General features: G+C 38.2%; 1 protein-coding gene across 1 annotated transcript; it reads left to right on the forward strand.

The window, feature by feature from the left end:
- The first annotated feature begins 827 nt into the window (after positions 1-827).
- On the forward strand, positions 828-17,694 carry LOC124261099 (probable glycosyltransferase STELLO1). Its single transcript, XM_046695419.1, has 4 exons — positions 828-940; positions 2,241-2,390; positions 3,619-4,658; positions 17,546-17,694. Exons 1-4 carry the CDS (start codon positions 828-830, stop codon positions 17,692-17,694), a joined length of 1,452 nt encoding a protein of 483 aa, XP_046551375.1.
- Positions 17,695-19,313: the final 1,619 nt, after the last annotated feature.

The following is a 19,313-nucleotide window of genomic DNA, read 5'->3' on the forward strand; positions in this document are numbered from 1 at the left end:
CCCCATCATCCACTGGTTGAAACATCATGTCAAAATTTCATTAACTTGACCAGATCAAGCAATCATGGCATGTCGATGCTAAAAATTCCTCTGAAGGAAACTATCATTTATATAAAATCTCCCTCACTTTAGAACCTTATCTTTTAGATCTCCCATCAAAATTTCGTATATGATTAGCAAAATTATGAACTTCAAATCATAGATTATCAGTTGAAATGGGAAGATGGTTTGATATTAGCCTAGAAAAGAGAACATGCACAATTTGTAAAAATAATGTTATTTCTGTCCAGTTTCATGTTATTTTATCATGCACACATCTTAATGTTGAATGTAGGAGGATACTTCACTCTCTTTTTTTCAATAATCAACATATGGACAAATTTATCTCATTTATGAAATCAGATTACCCCCCCACTCCCATTGCAACTATCACTGTTTGCTAAAACTGTTCTTAGCCTTTTCTAAACCAATATTTTATTTATATGTTATTATATCATAACGATTGCATGTTCTTTAGATCATTTTGTATGATTTAAGATAAAAAAATTCTGTTCTGTTCTATTTTGTTCTGCTCTGTTCTTTTTCCTTGGGGTAGGGGTATACATGTAAATGATTTTTTTCTCCCTTGCAAAGATTTATACCCGCTCGGGCGGTGTAAGGATGTGCACCGGGCATACATGATAATCTGCTCATGGTCACGTGAACCAATCAGAGACGGACATTCTTACACGAGGTAGGATAATCTTGATTGCAACATTTCGTCAAGGCGATAAGGCCGTTGCCCTGATCCCAGCGTCAGAAGGGGCGATACGCTCACGAACATCAGGATGGAGGCAAAGTCTTCACGTGTCTTCAGAATTCTGAACATTGTGTGCATGTGTTTTGTGATGGTATACGTGTTCTGGTTCTCGTTCTCGCCAAGAACCAACACAACCGTAAGGTATCCAAAACCGATTCAAAGGTGAGTCGTATTCTTCTGCGATCTCTTTTGACAGTTGAGGCTTCATTGTGTTGATACAAGTGATACCCGTGAAGATCCGGGTTAGAATTGATCTTCTGTAACCCATGCTTGTCATAAAAGGCGAGTAACGGGATCGGGTGGTCAGGTTGTCTGACTTGGTTGATACATGTTAATATTGTACCCCGATATGTATATATTTTACGGGGATCAATGTGTTCTCGCCACAATATTGTAGTAATAAACTCCCTCTAAACAGACATCCCACTAATCCGACATTCCCTGTAAACCGACATATATATTTGGTCTCGAATTTCTCCCTATACAATATCAAATAAAAACTAAAACTCACTCACTCACTCACAAGGGTGTATTTCACATGGTATGTACTTAGCAATCAACACGCTTGGGCGAGAGGTGGCCTGAAAGGACGTAATAGGATTAACCGTTAAATATGTTATGATTACCTGTTCAGTGGGTTCAGTGAAATCACAAGCTAAGTGCTTGTTATAATTCATTGACACTGACATTGACATTGATATTGACATCATCTCAATTTAGCATGAGTATTATCAGTCAGTGTCACCAACACATATATAATAATCATCATAATAAGAAGTCATGGTCAGTTACTGCACTACAAGCCACAATGGCTACTCCCAAGAGAGCAGGGACTGAGTTAACCCCAGAGGTCAAGCAGAAATTGTTACAGGACCACCAGGACTGAATTCTTTGTTCATCATTAAATATTAATATTTCTATCATTTGTTATTACACAGAGGATGTTTGTAAATAAAGAGGCATTGATATAAATATATATTTCACTGTGTTTGTTTAACCCTGTCTGTGTGTGGTTTACTTTAGGAGTGAGTTTCTCTAAAAAACCTTTAAACCGACATCCCTCTAAACCGACATTTCTTACCCGTTTCGAGCGATGTCGGTTTAGAGTGAGTGTGTGAGTTGGGTTGGGTTTTAGCAATATCACTGCAGGGGACACCAGAAATGGGCTTCACACATTGTGCCCATGTGGGGAATCGAACTCGGGTCTTCGGCGTGAGGAGCGAACGCTTTAACTACTAGGCTACCCCGCCGCCCCTGTGGATTTAGAGGGAGTCCATTGTATATATATGCTCATGTTGTTGATTACTGGGTTGTCTAATCCAGACTCGATTATTTACAGACAGTCGCCATATAGCTGGAATATTGCTGGGTTCCGCGTTAAATAACAAAAAGAAATAATATATATAGAGATTGCAATACACACGTTCGTCGTATTTTGCAGGGTGATAAACAAGTTCAGGACAGTTCGGTCAGATAGATGGATAGTTGTGACTACCATTTCCTACCCAACTCCGGACATCAAGTTCCTGGCAAAGATACCCGGATGGAAGATCGTTGTTGTTGGTGACACCACAACACCAAAGGACTGGAGGTAACTAACATCTTCTCGCTTGAAGATTAGAACTATGTTCGCCTGTCCGTGAAGATCCGGGTTAGAATTGATCTTCAGTAACCGATGCTTGTCTCAATAGTGAACATCCGGGTTAGAATTGACCTTCAGTGACCCATGCTTGTCTCAACCCGTGAAGATCCTTGTTAGAATTGACCTTCAGTAACCCCATGCTTGTCTCCACCAGTGAAGATCGGAGTTAGAATTGATCTTCACTAACCGATGCTTGTCTCCACCCGTGAAGATCCGGGTGAGAATAAACACTATTTCAAACTTCCACATCCCAAACTGGGTTATCAAAAGAAAAGTTGTTTCTAATAAAGTTGTTGTTCAATACTTCAAATGCCCAACCCCGGTTGTAAATGTTTTGAGTCAGAAGTACAATCAGCCGAGAAACCTTGGACGCACTCTACTGAATTTGTCGACATCCCAGAATAATCAGTAAGTCCGGGTCCCATATTTCCAAAGAATGTCCTCGATCCAATCACACATCTGATCCAAACCGACGCTTACAATAAAGAACCATGTTTGTTTGTCGCACTCAGCAAGAGTCAAGCTAAATGGCAGCCTGTAAGCAATCAAGAGTGCATCAGACAATCCAGTGATCAACAACATAAGAATCAATCTACACAATTTGGGACACGATGACATTCATCAACCTAGTCAGAGAGTCTGACCACCCGATCCCGTTCGTTAGCTGTCTCTCACAACGAGCATGGTTACTGAAGACCCGGATCGTCAGGGTTTATGTAGAATTATGTGCCCTGCACAAGTGGCTTGACAAATCTATTCACCGTAACAACCTGAGATTTTCTATCATGCTCAATTTTCTCATTGTTATGTTCATAGTCGAAACGACACAACTCATAGTCTACCTTTGCGTCCTCAGTGCCTGTGTTAATATCACCACCAATTACAATAATACAGTCTTTATATAAAAGGTGGAATGATATATTTTGAGGATGCCATAACTTATGCCATTGCTTTATAGTGAGTTTAATTTTGAGGTGTGATATAAGTACAGGTGTAAAACATGGCTTTTATTAAATCATGGAACACTTCAAAGAGAGGTCAAAGTGGTTTACGTGTGAGATCAGTGTCACTATGTATTAATTATATCATGTCATGATGCCTCACTCACTCACTCACTCACTCAAAAGCAAGGAATGAATCAAATATTGGCGTTTATGTTAAATCTTGCTCTTTCCAGGTACCCTAACTGTACCTTTCTGAGCTTGGACGATCAGCATGGACTTGGTTTTGAGACAACCCCACACCTTCCAGAACGGAGCTATGCCAGGAAGACAGTGGGGTATCTGTTTGCAATAGCCTATGGCGCTAAAGTTATTTACGAAACTGATGATGACAACCGCCCTCTTGATCTACTAAAACAGTTTGTCCTAGATCCAACAATGTGGGGTCTCTTGTATAAAGGAGAAAATCTTTTCAACCCTTACCGCCATTTTGGACAGCCAACACTATGGCCAAGAGGCTACCCACTTGGTTCTGTGGGAGAAAATATCACTCAAGAGTATGAGCTGAGTCACTGGAAAACTCCGTCCATACAACAGGGCATTGTGAATGGCGACCCGGATATGGATGCCATTTTTAGACTGACACGGAAACAAACCCATTCTCAGCTCAATGTGACCTTTGATGACCGAGCTCCACCAGCAATTGTTCCAGCTGGGGTGTTCTCTCCCTTTAATTCCCAGAATACCCTTTTCCTCTATGATGCATTGTGGGCTCTCTTGATTCCAACTACAACCACGTTCCGAGTATGTGACATCTGGAGAGGCTACTGGGCTCAGAGACTTCTTTGGGAGATGGGAGGAAACTTGGGATTCTTTCCACCAAATGCATTCCAAAAGAGGAATTCACATTCCTACATCCGGGATGCTGTGAATGAAAAGGATTTGTATTTCCAAACAGAACGTCTTGTCGACTTCCTCCGAACGTGGACATGTGAACCAGACAAACCATTCTTTGCCTGCATGACTAAACTGTCTATAGACATGGCACATGAGAAATTTTGGAAGGCAGAGGATGCTGACCTCATTCACTTCTGGGTCAAAGACCTCAAAACACTGGGATACAAAGAACCAAGACGAATTCCATTAGGTTCTCTTCAAAATGGCGTTCAAGTCACACTAGATTCAAAACTGCCAAACCAAACTCGCATGACAAATCAACAGGTCAATGTCACATTCTGGGCAGCTGAACAGACACCACCTCAAGTATATTCCACAGGCAAGATATCACCAAATGTTGTCTCACACATTAGTGAAATAGCTTCTCATTGTAACAATCATACCAATCAATCGTTTAGCATGTTAGAACTGAACGGTCTCAATCAAATTAATACATATCCTAACATTTTATTAATTGTAGTCTTCAACTTTCCTCACTATGCTAACCTGGCAGTTCTTGAGACAATGTACAGCTTGCACTTCCCACACATTGTTTATTGTGGAACTAACAAAAATGAATTTCAAAACTACTCTAAGCCTCTCCGCAAGCATTTGACCTTTGTAGAGGTTGACATTGGCCATGGATGGTTTGCTCAGAACTGTCTCATTCAAGCCATGAAAATGCAATACACTGTTGATGGATATTTATACATGGGTGACGACGTATTGCTTAATGTGTGGAATATTCATGCCCTTCCTCTAGACAAACTCTGGCTTGTCAACTCATCGGTTTTTCAACCATCTGAAAAAAAGAAATTGGGGTGGTTTTCGCATCCTAAAGTTGGTTTAAAAACGTACCAGACTGCCCTTACAGCCCTAAAAGTGGTAGACGAACATAAGTATAATACTTTCAAACAAATGATATCGACAAATTCAAAGAAAAAGGATGCAATATTTTATGGCGAATCTGACATTGCTTATGTTCCTGCAAAATACAAAGATGAGGTACAGTATTACATGGATCATTTTTCAAAATTCAATCTATTTGTTGAAATAATATTTCACACAGTGTTTGGATGTACCGAGGAGTGGATAAACGTGGTAAAGTTACCGGGAACATATTTATGGTATGATGGGAAGAGGGACCATTTTGAAAAGTATTACAACAAGCATAATGTTTTTCTTCATCCTGTTAAAATATCTAAATTAGATTCTATGCCAGAGGGAAGAACATTTCTCTGTGATACATTCCTGCCTTTAACTTTGCATCACTGAACGGGAGAACAATCTACCAAGTTAGCTCACCTGGTTAATAGTCAGGTTATGGCATGTTGGTCATGTGTGTGTCCTAAACATCTTGGTCTCAGAAACAATAGAGATCAAATAGAGATTAATAGAGATCAAATTACACATGCTTGTTTCCACCAATGGTTACATCCCAGGTTCGATTTCGTTTTACTGGTGCCGTCACGTCAATCATGTTAAAAAAAGACGTATTTTTGTGTCATTACTTTGTCATTTTGTTTTCAAAATGAAATGTAGTTTGTACACTTGGTTAGCAGTGAGCTATACTCTTGCCACATTGTACCATTTTGTGTTGGATCATACCTTTGTTCTTTGACCTAATGTTTTGCCATTACGTTTTGCTTTGTCATGACATCTAATCTTCAAGTGAGAAGATGTTAGTTTTCAGACAGTATTTAAGCAGTATTTATAAACAATAAATGGTTATACGCGTCTCGAATGGTTTTAATATCGCAAACGAAACGGAATCTGTAGACACAGTAATTCTTTGTTGGCTTTGTTTAAGGATGTTAGACAGAGAGAGATGGATTTGGATGATTCAGATCATTCTCAAACGGTTGATATTGGCTCAGAATGACGCGAATCGTAGGCGTTTTTACATCAGGTGAAATAAACATGCAATTGTAAATGCATTTTCAAATGACAAGAATATGAAGAAAATTATAATGTAATATGCTTAATAAGCCTAGGATGAAAATTAGGAGATAATATATTGCTTAACAGCCTGCGTGATTTATTGATAAATCATATCGTCAGGATATCAGCCAAACCGACATAGTTCGAATCTTTCACACGACAAGGTGATTTATCCAAGAAATTTAACTAAATAAAGTTTATCGCTAACCTGATATACCTTGATAACCATAAGACACATGAAGGTCCGGGTTAGAATTGGCTTTTTTAAAAACATGCCTTTCGTAAGAGGTGACTAAAGGGATCAGATGGTTAGGCTCGCTTGCTTGTCCTCTTTCACATTCTTTGTTTCTAGATCAGTAAAACAGGCAAACGTTTTTAACTGAAGTAGGCCATGTCAATTTATGACTGTATCCAAATTTCTTTACATTAAGAAGGCTCGACGTGGTCATCTGTGAGTTGGGATGAAGATACCTGCACCAATACATTCCTGTGCATGCTATATACTCTAACTGCAGAGAGAATCAACTACACTTCCTAAGTTCCATATGATTTTGCGTTTTCAAAGAGATTATTCTTTTTTTAAAATACTTGGACTATTGATCAGTGTTGCACGATGTTCCCTAACTTCAGCTATGTAACACACACTATAATGACTGGGTCGATTATATAGGCGTACTTCTAAAGAAGTTCACAAACAATATTTTTCTGTTATTCCTTTAAATGATAGGCTCCTGAATGTTTTGAGAAAACCAGTTGCAAAACCTAATGCTGTTCTGTTTAATTCTAATAGTAATGGAGACATTGCATTCATTTTCCTTCATTTACTTACTTACATTAAAGGAAACCCACTGTACAAATCATGCTATCTGAAAGTTTTGTTTTTTAAAATTAAGACAATAAGTTTTCACCAGCTAAAATGCGTAATAAAGGCGGCATAGCGTAATAAGCACCAAAATTGAAAAATTATGAAAAATGGAATGAATGCTGAATAATGTTTGTAAATCTCTTATAGTTTGCTGAATGTTTGGAACATGTATAACCTTCCATTTGATGAGGTCTGGTTGATTAATGCAAAACTTTTGCAACAATCTATGAAGAAAACTGTTTGGACCTGGTTCTCATTGGACTCAAAATTTTAACGTCGCGTCGACATTGTTTGAGGTATATAGCAACTCCCAAATGAGACATGCATCTACTTATTACATTGTGGGTTAGATACTCCAAATGTCGCTACACTCAGAAATGTATTTTAAACATATTCATAACAAATATTTAAACTATGGTGTGTTTTGTGAACATATTGTTATCTATTAATAGGGTGGGTATTAATATGGACTTTCGTCTTTTCCTAACATAAAAGGAACCTGGTTCGCATTGGACTCAAAATTTTAACGTCGCGTCGACATTGTTTGAGGTATAGAGCAACTCCCAAATGAGACATGCATCTACTTATTACATTGTTGGTGAGATACTCCCAAAGTCGCTACACTCAGAAATGTATTTTAAACATATTCATAACAAATATTTAAACTATGGTGTGTTTTGTGAACATATTGTTATCTATTTTTATAAGACGACCCGCAACAGGTTTTGCGTGGGTATTAATATGGACTTTCGTCTTTTTCTAACATAAAAGCAGAAAGGAAGGGTTTTATTGTTTTTCCCAAAGGCGGAATAAGAGAGGATGTCTTGTATGTACAGATCCTCGTAGAGGGAATTATAGACACAGGTCTGGTTGATTAATGCAGAACTTTTGCCAAAATCTATGAAGAAAACTATTGGGACCTGTTTCGCAGCACCTGTTGGACTCAAAATGTACAAAGCTGCCCTGAAAGTATCCAACGTTTTGGACACTCGTCGCTTTAACACTTTTCTGCAGATGTTAGCACGGAATACTAAGGAGGCTAATGGATTCTTTCATGCAGCTTCAGATATTGCTTATGTTCCAAGAAAAGCTACATATCATGTGATATATTTTATGGAACATTTTTCCAAATTCAACCTGTTTGTTGCGATAACAATACAAACTGTATTTGCCGGTGTGAAAAGTGGAAAAATGTTTACAAGAGGCCAGGAAGCTATTTATGGTATGTTGGAAAAGGAGAGCAAATAGTTCAATATATATCATATATTTCTACATCCAGTGAAAATGTCAACTAAAATGAAGAAAAGTGAAACACGGCATATTTGTTTGGGACGTATCTACCGTTGACAATCAGGGCAATTGCATCCGTAACCATCTAAGGAATGTGGTGTAATCTTCCTTGCACGTTTCAGTATGAGCATACCTATTCTTCCCCGGACTTTGATTGTCTGTGTCAGTGATGAACAAAATGTGCAAAGTGTGGCAATCGAATCTTGAATATCTGGCCATACACATATGTGACTCAAAGAACATGATGGGTCTACCATGAAACATTTCAGGTTACACGTGAACTCGTGATAGTCTCCAGTATAATGTTAGTGAGAATATGTAATTACATTGGAAAATGCTCACAGAAAAAGGATCGGCAAACTCAGTTCAACTCTGTAGCAGATTATTTTTAGCAGGTATTTAATATGTGGTAGAAACGTCGAATAAGAGTTAAAAAATATGCCCAAAGATCCTGGCCTCCTTTGCAACCTTGATGGGGTGCTATTTAGAATTAATTCTGGATCTATTTATACGGTATATATTTACGGCAGAAATGTATACAATTAGTATTGGATTAAGAAACTTTAAGCCGTTTTCATGTGACGATATGTGAATTGTGTTGAGACAAAAGCTACAGCTGTCTCTCTATTGTATTGCATATTATTACCACGACAGAAACATTAAAATCATCCACAAAAAAAGACCACCGCCAGCTGATATATCGACTGAACGTGTCCCAACTTCATCAAGCCTTTTTAACAAAGAACACAACTTGTGTCTATCCACATCAAGATACAAACGTTGCTGACTGTTCTGAGAGAAAATTACATTTTTATCCCCAGCCGCCTGTTTAGCGCGAAGCGGGGGATATAGTATTAGGTTCCGTCCGTCCGTCCGTACGTACGTACGTACGAATTGGAATATCTTAAGACCCCTTTTACTAGATTCTTTTCATATTTGGTACCTAAGTTCATCACAGTATAAGAAAGGTTCCAGTCAGGTTTGGTGACCTTGACCTTCATTTCAAGGTCACAATGGGACTTTAACGTTTTACTCATGTCATTGAGATATCTCAAGAACCGTTCACTAGATTTTCTTCATATTCATCACCAAACTTTATCTAGGGAAGGCGCAGGGCTAAGTCGATTTTGGTGACCTTCACTTAATTTTGGTGACACTTTGAAGATTTCAGCATATTAACCTGCATGTTAAGATGGTCAGCGAGATACCTCAAGAACCATTCGCTGGATTTTCTTCATACGTCAAGCTTCATCCTGGGAAGGCGCAGGGCCCAGTCGATTTTGACGACCTTCACATAATTTTCCAGGTCACTGCGACACTTTGAAGATTTCACCATGTTAACCTGAATTCACTGGATTTTCTTCATAGACTTCAAGACTTCCCTTAAATGTTTTTCAATAAGCAATTTCTGTAGTACCACTTTTGCATATTTCATACACTATAACATGTCAAGGTCAAAGTCAGTCTTGAAAATATGTGTGTGTTTGAACAACTAAAGAGCAAGATATTAAGAGAGGTTGACTGGTCATGTTTTTGTTGACATTTAACTTTCATTACTTTTTACGTTTGATTTGATGATTTGCAGCGGGGGATTATGTCACCTTAGTGACAATGCTTGTTGTCCATGGAACATTAACGGGTTGAGATCTAACCGGTTTGAGATGCTATTCTGGTGACATAGCTGCGTACACAAAAACAGAAAGTGTAAAATACTTAAATAGGGTCTATACAGATTTGGGGAAAATTCAAACTTGAAAAATCAGAAAGTACCAAGACTTTCATCGGTTTTATTTATGCACCCGAAGACGGATCGCCCAAATATACAAATTCAGAAAACAGCGGACTTACGTATACAAAGTTCGAAGATAAACTGTTGCAAATAATGTATGGCTATAGAGATATGAGGTCTTCTATATTCTGTGACGATTTATATGACCAGGGTTTCATCCTAAATGATGAGTGAATGAGTGAGTTTAGTTTTACATCGCTTTTTGCAATATTCCAACAATATCGCGGAAAGGGACACCAGAAATGGGCTTCACACACTGTACCCATGTGGGGAATCGAACTCGGGTCTTTGCCTTGACGAGCCAACACTTTAACCACTAGGTTATCCCACCGCCCCAGATGTCTTAGGTAAGTCTATTGATTCAGTCCGACCCTAAGATAAACATCAAATAGCAGTCTATTCGTGATAAGTGTGACAACTATATTTGTCGATACTTAACTGGGTTACATACCCCGTGTACGAAATACGCATTTGGTCGGAAAGCGCACGTTAAATCTCAAAATTATGATTATCAAGAGTATCATCATACAAGTCTTTGAATTGTGTTTCACATACAACGTGAGAATGTACGTGGGAATTGTATGTATGTCAGCTTCTTTATTTAGAGGAACACGACAAATTCGGAGAATATTCATACTTTTTCATCAAATGAGTGGTTGGAGATTCAAATACAAACACGTACTTTTGTTCACATAATGACTTTCATGTTTACAACAGTGTTTTCTCTGATGATCTTGCAGGTTTGTTTTGGATATTTTACATGCACTTTCCGACGTATTTCGATAATGTACCAGTAGCGTAAAATAATTGTCCACCTTAGAGTGTAATTTCATTCTACGTATTTCTCATTGTACATGATTCTTGAAACGTAGCGTATGTGTTACTTTTAATTGTTTGACTGAAACCAACAATCACCAGATGGATGGCGTAAACCCACATGGGGTACCATGCAGGTAGCAGAAGTACTTTAAGGTGAGGTGAGGTGAAATTGGTTTTAACGTCGTGCTTGAGATTATTTCGCTCATATGACGACGTGCATGCGTGTGTATGTGCGGCTGCTTGTACTAGTCCAGACTAGTGCTGGCTCACTGAGATACCATGCCGCAGTGAAGCATGAATACCCCACTCAGACACATTATACTGACTCCGAGCCGGGAGATGGTAGTTGCAGACTTCAGAGTCAGAGTCAGGAGTGAAGCAGCTCAGGAGTGAGTTCCTCTGACACTCTGGGCTGCAGTGTTGGGGAGTCCGAAAGTTCTTGGTGAGTTCGACTTGCTGTCTATGGGCTGTAGAGGAGCAAAGGTACCTCAACTTATGAGGACCACCCAATCTCTCTTTGTATCATTCGTCTATTTAAATCTGTAAAACATTGTCATGACGATTTGTGATGATTTGTTAAAAACGTATTCTAACATAATTATATTCCTCATCTATTGTTTCCAAATGGAAATACGGTTAAATAATTGGAAATGGGATTTCTTGAAAGGGTAATTAAAATAATATTTTATTTTAGCTGGAGGAATTAAAATGAAAACACTGCAAAAAGTATGAATAATCGTAACAAACGTCAGACTAAAATATCCTCTGTGTAGTGAAATGTAAGTTTTAAGATTGAAGTTGTTTAGTTATATATCAGTATATTGTTAGCTGTATATAAACGACCGCCTCCGTGGTGTAGTGGTTAGAGCGTCCGCCCGGAGAGCGGAAGGTCGCGGGTTCGATCCCCTACCGCGTCAAACCAAAAGACGTTAAAATATGGTACTTGTTGGTCCCTGCCTGGCGCTCAGCATTAATGGGTACAACAAGGACTGGTCAGCTCGGAGTCAGAATAATGTGTCTGAGTGGGGTATTCATGCTTCACTGCGGCATGGTATCTCAGTGGGCTAGCACTATAAAACCAGCTTAAGTCTGGGCTAGTACAAGCAGCCGCACATACACAGTATGCTTCAGTATGCTTGTGGAAAGAGGCCACAAACGGGATCAGATGGTCAGGCTAGCTGACTTGGTTGACACATGTCATTATATACCCAGTTGCGTAGATGAATGCTCATGCTGTTGATCATTGCATTGTCTGATCCAGACTCGATTATGTACAGACCACCGCTGGAATAGCTGGATTATTGCTGCTAGCGGCGTTAAACAACAAGCTAACCAACCAATCATATCGGAAAGCGCACGTACAATCTCCAAACCATTACGCAAGATCGTCTGAGAAAACGGTCAATGGAAAACCTGGTGGCTGACATGTAAACAAACGCATGTGTTTGAATCCCTCACTGTCCATTACAACATACTTATTGGAAGCATCTATCCTAGCAATAAACATGGGTGACTTACTATATTCCTACATTTCGGAAATACAACAGGAAAAGAAAATTATAAATTCAAAATCAAGGTGGAAGATTGAAATGAAATCTTTTTTCTGTTTCATGAGCTCAAAACCGATCAAACGCATGAAGCACTATCGTTTGCTTTTAGGTTTTTTGGTTTCGTTTTGAAGGTCTTCGGCCCACATACAAAGATACAAATGATTATTACAATGATGAATATACCATTGACACATTATGAAAACGTATGATTTAAATGACACACAAATATATTTTCCATTAACCATCAGTTGTCTAAGCTCAAAGCTCTAACATAAATATTTGCAAAGATTATTTAATAATTCAGTTGATGTAGAAGATAACAATTGATGAAATTTATAAATAGACGGATTGTCGTTGTACATTGCAGTAAATAACAGTTTCTTAGATTATTATAACATCCACATATAGGTTTAAAATGAAATTCATCTTCTATTCCTTCGTTACATGTAATGCAAATAATTTGATTAAAATCATCTCCCCACCACCGTCCCTCATTAACCGTTAATTACGTTCCCGCTCTGATCCTAGTAAGAATATTCCTATGTTTTTGATTTGTTGACAAAGTTTAATATAATTCTGGTTCTAAAGTGCTTTCATTTTGTCTGTATAGCCTGTACCTTGAACTCTCTTCCATTGTACTATTCCATGTCTGTATATACATGTAAACTGAAACGCTTATAAACATCTGAAGAAACTGGAATTCATTACCGACACCTTGAAAAAATCAAACATAACCAAATCCATATGAAAACAATATATTATGCACAGATGAAACATAGTTATCATAACCACAATTATCATAATACATGAACATATCATTAGCTTTTTGGGAATTCTTTGTTGATGCAAATTCAAGCCAGTATTTCATAAAACGACATTGAGCACTAATGTACAGTGGGTAACGACCACATTATCCATGAACAATTACATTTGGTGTTTGAGGGTCAAGATTTAAAATATCTTACATGCAGTTAAATGTACATTTCAATCTATAAAAAATTATTGTTTTCCCACAAAACGCTGGAATATTGCTAAGTGCGGCATAAAACAACAAACAAGGCGATATTACGTAAATATTGTTAAAAGAGGCGTAAAACTGCACTATTAGAAACTTTCTGGTAGTCACCAAACCTTTAAGGCCGGAGTGCAAACTTAAAAAATCCCATGGGTTTCTACTTAGTCTCCATTGGCTACTCCTCAGCAGTGTAGATGTTATCTGCCCATGAGTGACAGGACTGTAAGGCTATGGGAGCCTGGCGTTGTCGAGTTGGTAAGTTTAGGGCAGCAATTGACACTCTCAATAATTTCTACAAATTGTCTGGTTTAAGAATAAATATAGATAAACCTAAAGCAGAGTGGATAGGCTCAATGGCAGGTAATAGCATGATTTTATGCCAGGATCTAAAGCTTGATTGGCATAATGGGGATTTTGATATTCTAGGAATTAGGCTTAATCCTAATTTAAATAACCTTTGGGTAATTAATACAAGAAAAAAGACTAGAAATTATTAATAGAACTCTAGGGATTTGGAGGAAAAGAAAGTTGACATTAATAGGGAAATTAACTGTTATTAAAACTTTAGCACTTTCATTATATATATTCACTTCACTCCTAAAGCCTCCAAAGGATTTCATTGACCAATTAAAAAATATATTTTATAAATTCATCTGGAATGATAAGCGGGATAAGATAAAGCGAACGACACTTATTAGAAAATATGAAGAAGGGGACTCAGAATGGTGATGTAGAGGTATTCATAAATTCTTTAAAACTGTCAGTTTTACATAAATATCTTCAAAATAAAAGCAGCACTAGCCCTAGTATCTTTCCATTCAAAGATGTATTTCTGCTTGGAACCAAAATTATGTCAATATTATGAATCCCTATTGGAAAGATGTATTTGCTGCATGGGGAATATTTTATAAAACATTTAAAACTGATTTTACAGATATTGATCAAATCTTATCCGAACCCCTTTGGTTCAATCATCAATTCCAAAATAGTAATTTCATCATAACACATTGGCATCTCAAAGGTATTCATTCTATAAGAGACTTGTGTAATGATCAAGGTATTTTGTCATTTAGTGAACTTAAGAAAACTTACAAAATTAAGGGCACAATTCTTGACTATTATCTGGTTCTTTCCAATATACAGAAAAAAATGGACAGATGCTATATACTAGCCACATAAAGAAACTGCATTGTCAAAATATTATCCCATTTGATAAGTACGATAACAGTGTCAAAGGTACATATAAACTTTAATGGAGGGATCATGAGACCATAACAAGTCGGGAGAATTTCAATTGAAAAGTCAATCACAATGACGTCACGAGTCCACAAGCGGGACAGGGGTCAAACGACCATGTCACAGGCTCAATAACGGGTATGTCCACCATCGGCATTGAGAACAGCAGTGCATCGACCCGCATAGAGCCTATCAAACGTGCAAGGAAGGCTTGTGGGATGTCACGCCAGATTCTCTCAAGTTCTGTTGCAAGGTCAAGGACGTTATCTGGCGGATGGGGAAGACGGCGTAGACGTCGATCCATCTCGTCCCAAACATGCTCTATCGGTGAGAGATCCGGTCAATTTGCAGGCCAAGGCAGTAAGTCAACGTTGTGGTGTTGCAAGAAATCCATAGCAACCCTTGCCGTATGAGGGCGGGCATTGTCCTGTTGGAATGTTAACCCAGGGCCATGACGTTGCAGAAAAGGAATTGTCACAGGTCGAAGAATCTGATCCCTGTAGCCCACACCAAGTTGCCCTGAACAATCACCAAAGGAGTTCTTTGGCGTGCAGTTATTCCACCCCAAATCATCACGGAACCACCACCAAAGCGATTCCTCTCCAAGACACAGGCCTGTGCATAACGTTCTCCCACGCGTCTATAGGCACGTTGACGTCCATCACTATGGAAAATGTTAAACCTGGACTCATCTGTAAAAACAACATTTCTCCACCAAAACAAGGGTCTGCGGACATGATTTCGGCACCACATTCGGCGAGCTTGTTGATGACGTTGTGTCAGGATAGGCCGTATGGCGGGACGTCTTGGTCTGATCCCGTGATGACGTAAACGTCGTCGAACTGTGTTGGGGTGGATATGGCGAAGTCCTGGGATGGTTCGGGCAGTCATCACTGCAGTCTGAAACCTGTGGCGAAAATGGGTCACCCTTATCCATATGTCCTGTCTTGGCGTTGTTACACGTGGACGTCCAGAACGTGGCCGATCAATGACGTCATTTGTGTTCTGGTAGCGTCTCACCAGTGCAGAAATGGTGTTCCGGTGGCAGTGGAAATGTGCAGCCACTTGTCGTTGAGACATTCCCCCACGGACCATTCCAATGGCCTCATGACGTTGTGCAGACGTGAGCCTTGGCATGCTATGCGTTTTATAGCCGTTTAATTTTTTGAACGATCGCAAGGGCAGGGGTTGAGCTTTCCAAAGTGACAGTATTTGTGACAGTAGTGTGGCATTCATTTGCTCTGTTTCTCTTTCCCGGAATGCACTTGCAACAACGTATTGCACGTCTCAAGGACGAACCCACTGACGTCACGGAACGTGGCACGTGCATGCATGTTGGATACATGTCACGAATCTCTGAGTTTAAATCCTTATGTGCCTACACAGGTTTGATAAATTTAGATTTTCAATCTTTGTATGGACAGTTTCTTTATATGCCTAGTATATAAGAAATAATGTATTGATTGTTCAGAATCATGATCTTAACACATCACTGATAGGTTTACTTTCAGCACCAAAGAGATCCAGATACTTCTATGATAAACGTATAAGTACTGAAAACCTACCTTCAACATGTGAAAAATGGCAAAATATCTTTGATATTGCAATTCCATGGCAAGATATTTTCAAAAAATATAGAAGAAATACAAAAGATACTAAATTGATTGACTTCCAGTTTAAATTTATCCACAATATTGTCTACACAAAAAAAATTGTATTGAGAATGAAATTAGTAGATGATGAACTTTGCTCATTTTGTAATTTAATGTCAGAAAATTTGATACATGTTTATTGGGAATGTGAATGTGTGAAAACGTTCTGGTTGAAACTGAAAGAATATATTGAAAATAAATCATCAGAAAATTTTACCCTGACAAAATATACAGTCTTAATTGGCGGAAATAATAACGACCTTATGAATCACATACTTCTTGCCAGTAAAAAATACATCCATGTATCAAGTATTAACAATACTTGACAAAATATACAGTCTTAATTGGCGGAAATAATAACGACCTTATGAATCACATACTTCTTGCCAGTAAAAAATACATCCATGTATCAAGTATTAAAAAAAATAAGTTATCACTGGATACATTTGTAACAATATTGAGTGATATATTCAAGACAGAAAAGTTTATTGCCAGTAAGAATCAAAACATATTACAATTTGACAGAAAATGCTAATCTCTATTGTACACATTCCCAGATTAATGAATGTTGTAATATGTGTAATGCCAACCCATATGAATTTCTGTTTTATTGTGTACAAGTTCTGTTGCATCATGTACTTTGTATATTTGTATCTTCTGATTTTGAATGAATACAAAACAAAAAAAACCAAACCTCACAGGCTTGTTTTTATGGAACCGCACCTCTGGCCACCCGACTGATCTGGATTTACAAAAGAAAAATATATTTCCAAAATATGCTGGACAAAACCAGTTAGGGATATATGTACCAGTTTTGGAATTATGAATAATGATCTATTTCCTCATTGACACACGGATAAAATATCAATCATAAAAATACCAATATCCCTAACTGTCATGTAGCTGTAATATTGCTGAGTGCAGCGTTTAAAAGGAAAGAAACACATACACACAGTTTATGTTATGAAAATTATTGTTAATAAGTTGTTTTGATTTGTACGTTGACCAGCCCTTGGTTTTTACTTGCGTCTTGTTGGTAAATGTTACAATAACATGGCTGATGACAAAAGTTCTTCCCAACACCAGCAGTCAGATCGTCACTACACGACCGATACCAACCAGCACTTTGTCCACTATTGGTCAGCAGGGAGTATTTGGAGGTCAGCCTGTGATCCCTGGTGTCAACCCACTCAAGAGAAAGCTGGAAGACGATGATTAAGATAAATGAAGTCGATAACTTGATATGTGGAAGATCTTGACTGGTGGTGTGGTTCAAGGGAAGGATATCTGGAATACTTTGATTATTACATGTGTTGTGGTCGATGAGCTTGAAGAGCTTAAACTCTGTAGGAGCTTGAGTATGAAAGTGGTGTGGTTCAAGAGAAGGATACCTGAAAGATTCTGATTATGACTTATGTTGTGACCGATGAGCTTAAACTCTGTAGGAGCTTGAGTATGACAAGTGGTGTGGTTCAAGAGAAGGAAATCTGGAAGAATCTGATTCTGACTTATGTTGTGACCGATGAGCTTAAACTCTGTAGGAGCTGGAGGTGATGTGGCTTCATCAGGGAATGGATGTCTGGAGGCAGTGTTCTCAAATTGCAGTGTCAAAATATCCTGCACACCCAGTTTAATAAAGCTCAAATAGTCAACATTACAGCATATCGAACACACTAATGTTGCCTTAGGGTTGTCACTGGGTCATTGAGGCACAGTTATCAATGTTGCAGAATGCAGACCCAGTTTGATTAAGCTCAACTGATGAACACTACAGTATGTCAATATTATCAACATACAAATGTTGCCTTGGAATTCATATCTTCATACACGATGCATAACTATACCAGACATCAGCCATTTTTGTATGGGATGTACATGAGCTCCACATATAGTTTGAGACTTTTACTTTTCTCCGAAGCAATTTTAGCTGCCTTCCTGAAAATAAGATTTGGGAGTTTCAATTAAGTGCTTCGTAAGTAAATATGATTTTTGGTTTTTAATTTTTATACAAAATATTAGTTTTGTTGTTAATTCAGCTGAGGTCTGAGGTTGACACATACCATTATATAACTTATATTTTGATTAAGTTTGGTGTTGCTGGATTGCTTGATATGTTTGAGGTGTAATCAAACCAAACCAAACAAGTGGAATCGGAGTCGTTTTCTGCTTATTTTGATCTTTCTCATTTTGTCTCGAGTGGCTGTGTTAGTAGTGTCAAACGGACATGGTGGACAGGGGTACGGTATATGAATGTTTACGCTTAAAACTTAACGTTTATCAAAAGGGATATATCCCATCCAAAGGATTAGAAGGGGCTCAAACCAAACAAAGATCTACCCATGTTAGGGCTGGCTATCGATGTAGATTATCGAGGTAGAGCAAAATGAGCAAAAGTGCGTAAAATGTCTGAAAGATACCAACATATTTCATGTCACTGGTGAGTGCTGACATATTTGTGCATGGAATGTTTAGAAAACAGTGTCCAGTGTCCAGTTCCTCAAAGCGATCGTAGAGCTAAGATGATCGTAACTCCAATACATGGACTTGGTTTGTGGAACAGGGCCAGGACACATTTAGAAAAAGTCCATGAACAAAGATCTAACTTTGTGTATCGTGTGAGTAAATTAAAACTATATTTCCACACAATAGTTAATGTACAATATTATCTATGACATAATTATCATGTCGATAATCATTAACAATTCTTCCCATTGACAATATTTCCGATTTCGTTTTAGCCAGACCTATCACTGAGTGTACAGTAATGATACAAGACAAATGTTATGGATAACAACTTCTTGATTTATTTTACACAACGTTTCTGGGCTAGTTCTTGCC

Source organism: Haliotis rubra, unplaced genomic scaffold (genome assembly GCF_003918875.1).
Source record: "Haliotis rubra isolate DU_JTF1 unplaced genomic scaffold, ASM391887v1 Scf789, whole genome shotgun sequence".
NCBI classification, from domain to species: Eukaryota; Metazoa; Mollusca; class Gastropoda; order Lepetellida; family Haliotidae; genus Haliotis; species Haliotis rubra.

What these genes read in the sequence shown, in the direction of transcription:
- LOC124261099 (XM_046695419.1), top strand. Translation starts at nt 828, where the DNA reads ATGGAGGCAAAGTCTTCACGTGTCTTCAGAATTCTGAACATTGTGTGC. An exon ending in AGAACCAACACAACCGTAAG is followed by an intron (nt 941 to 2,240) that starts GTATCCAAAACC and finishes CGTATTTTGCAG; the next exon opens with GGTGATAAACAAGTTCAGGA. An exon ending in ACCTCAAGTATATTCCACAG is followed by an intron (nt 4,659 to 17,545) that starts GCAAGATATCAC and finishes TGATGACAAAAG; the next exon opens with TTCTTCCCAACACCAGCAGT.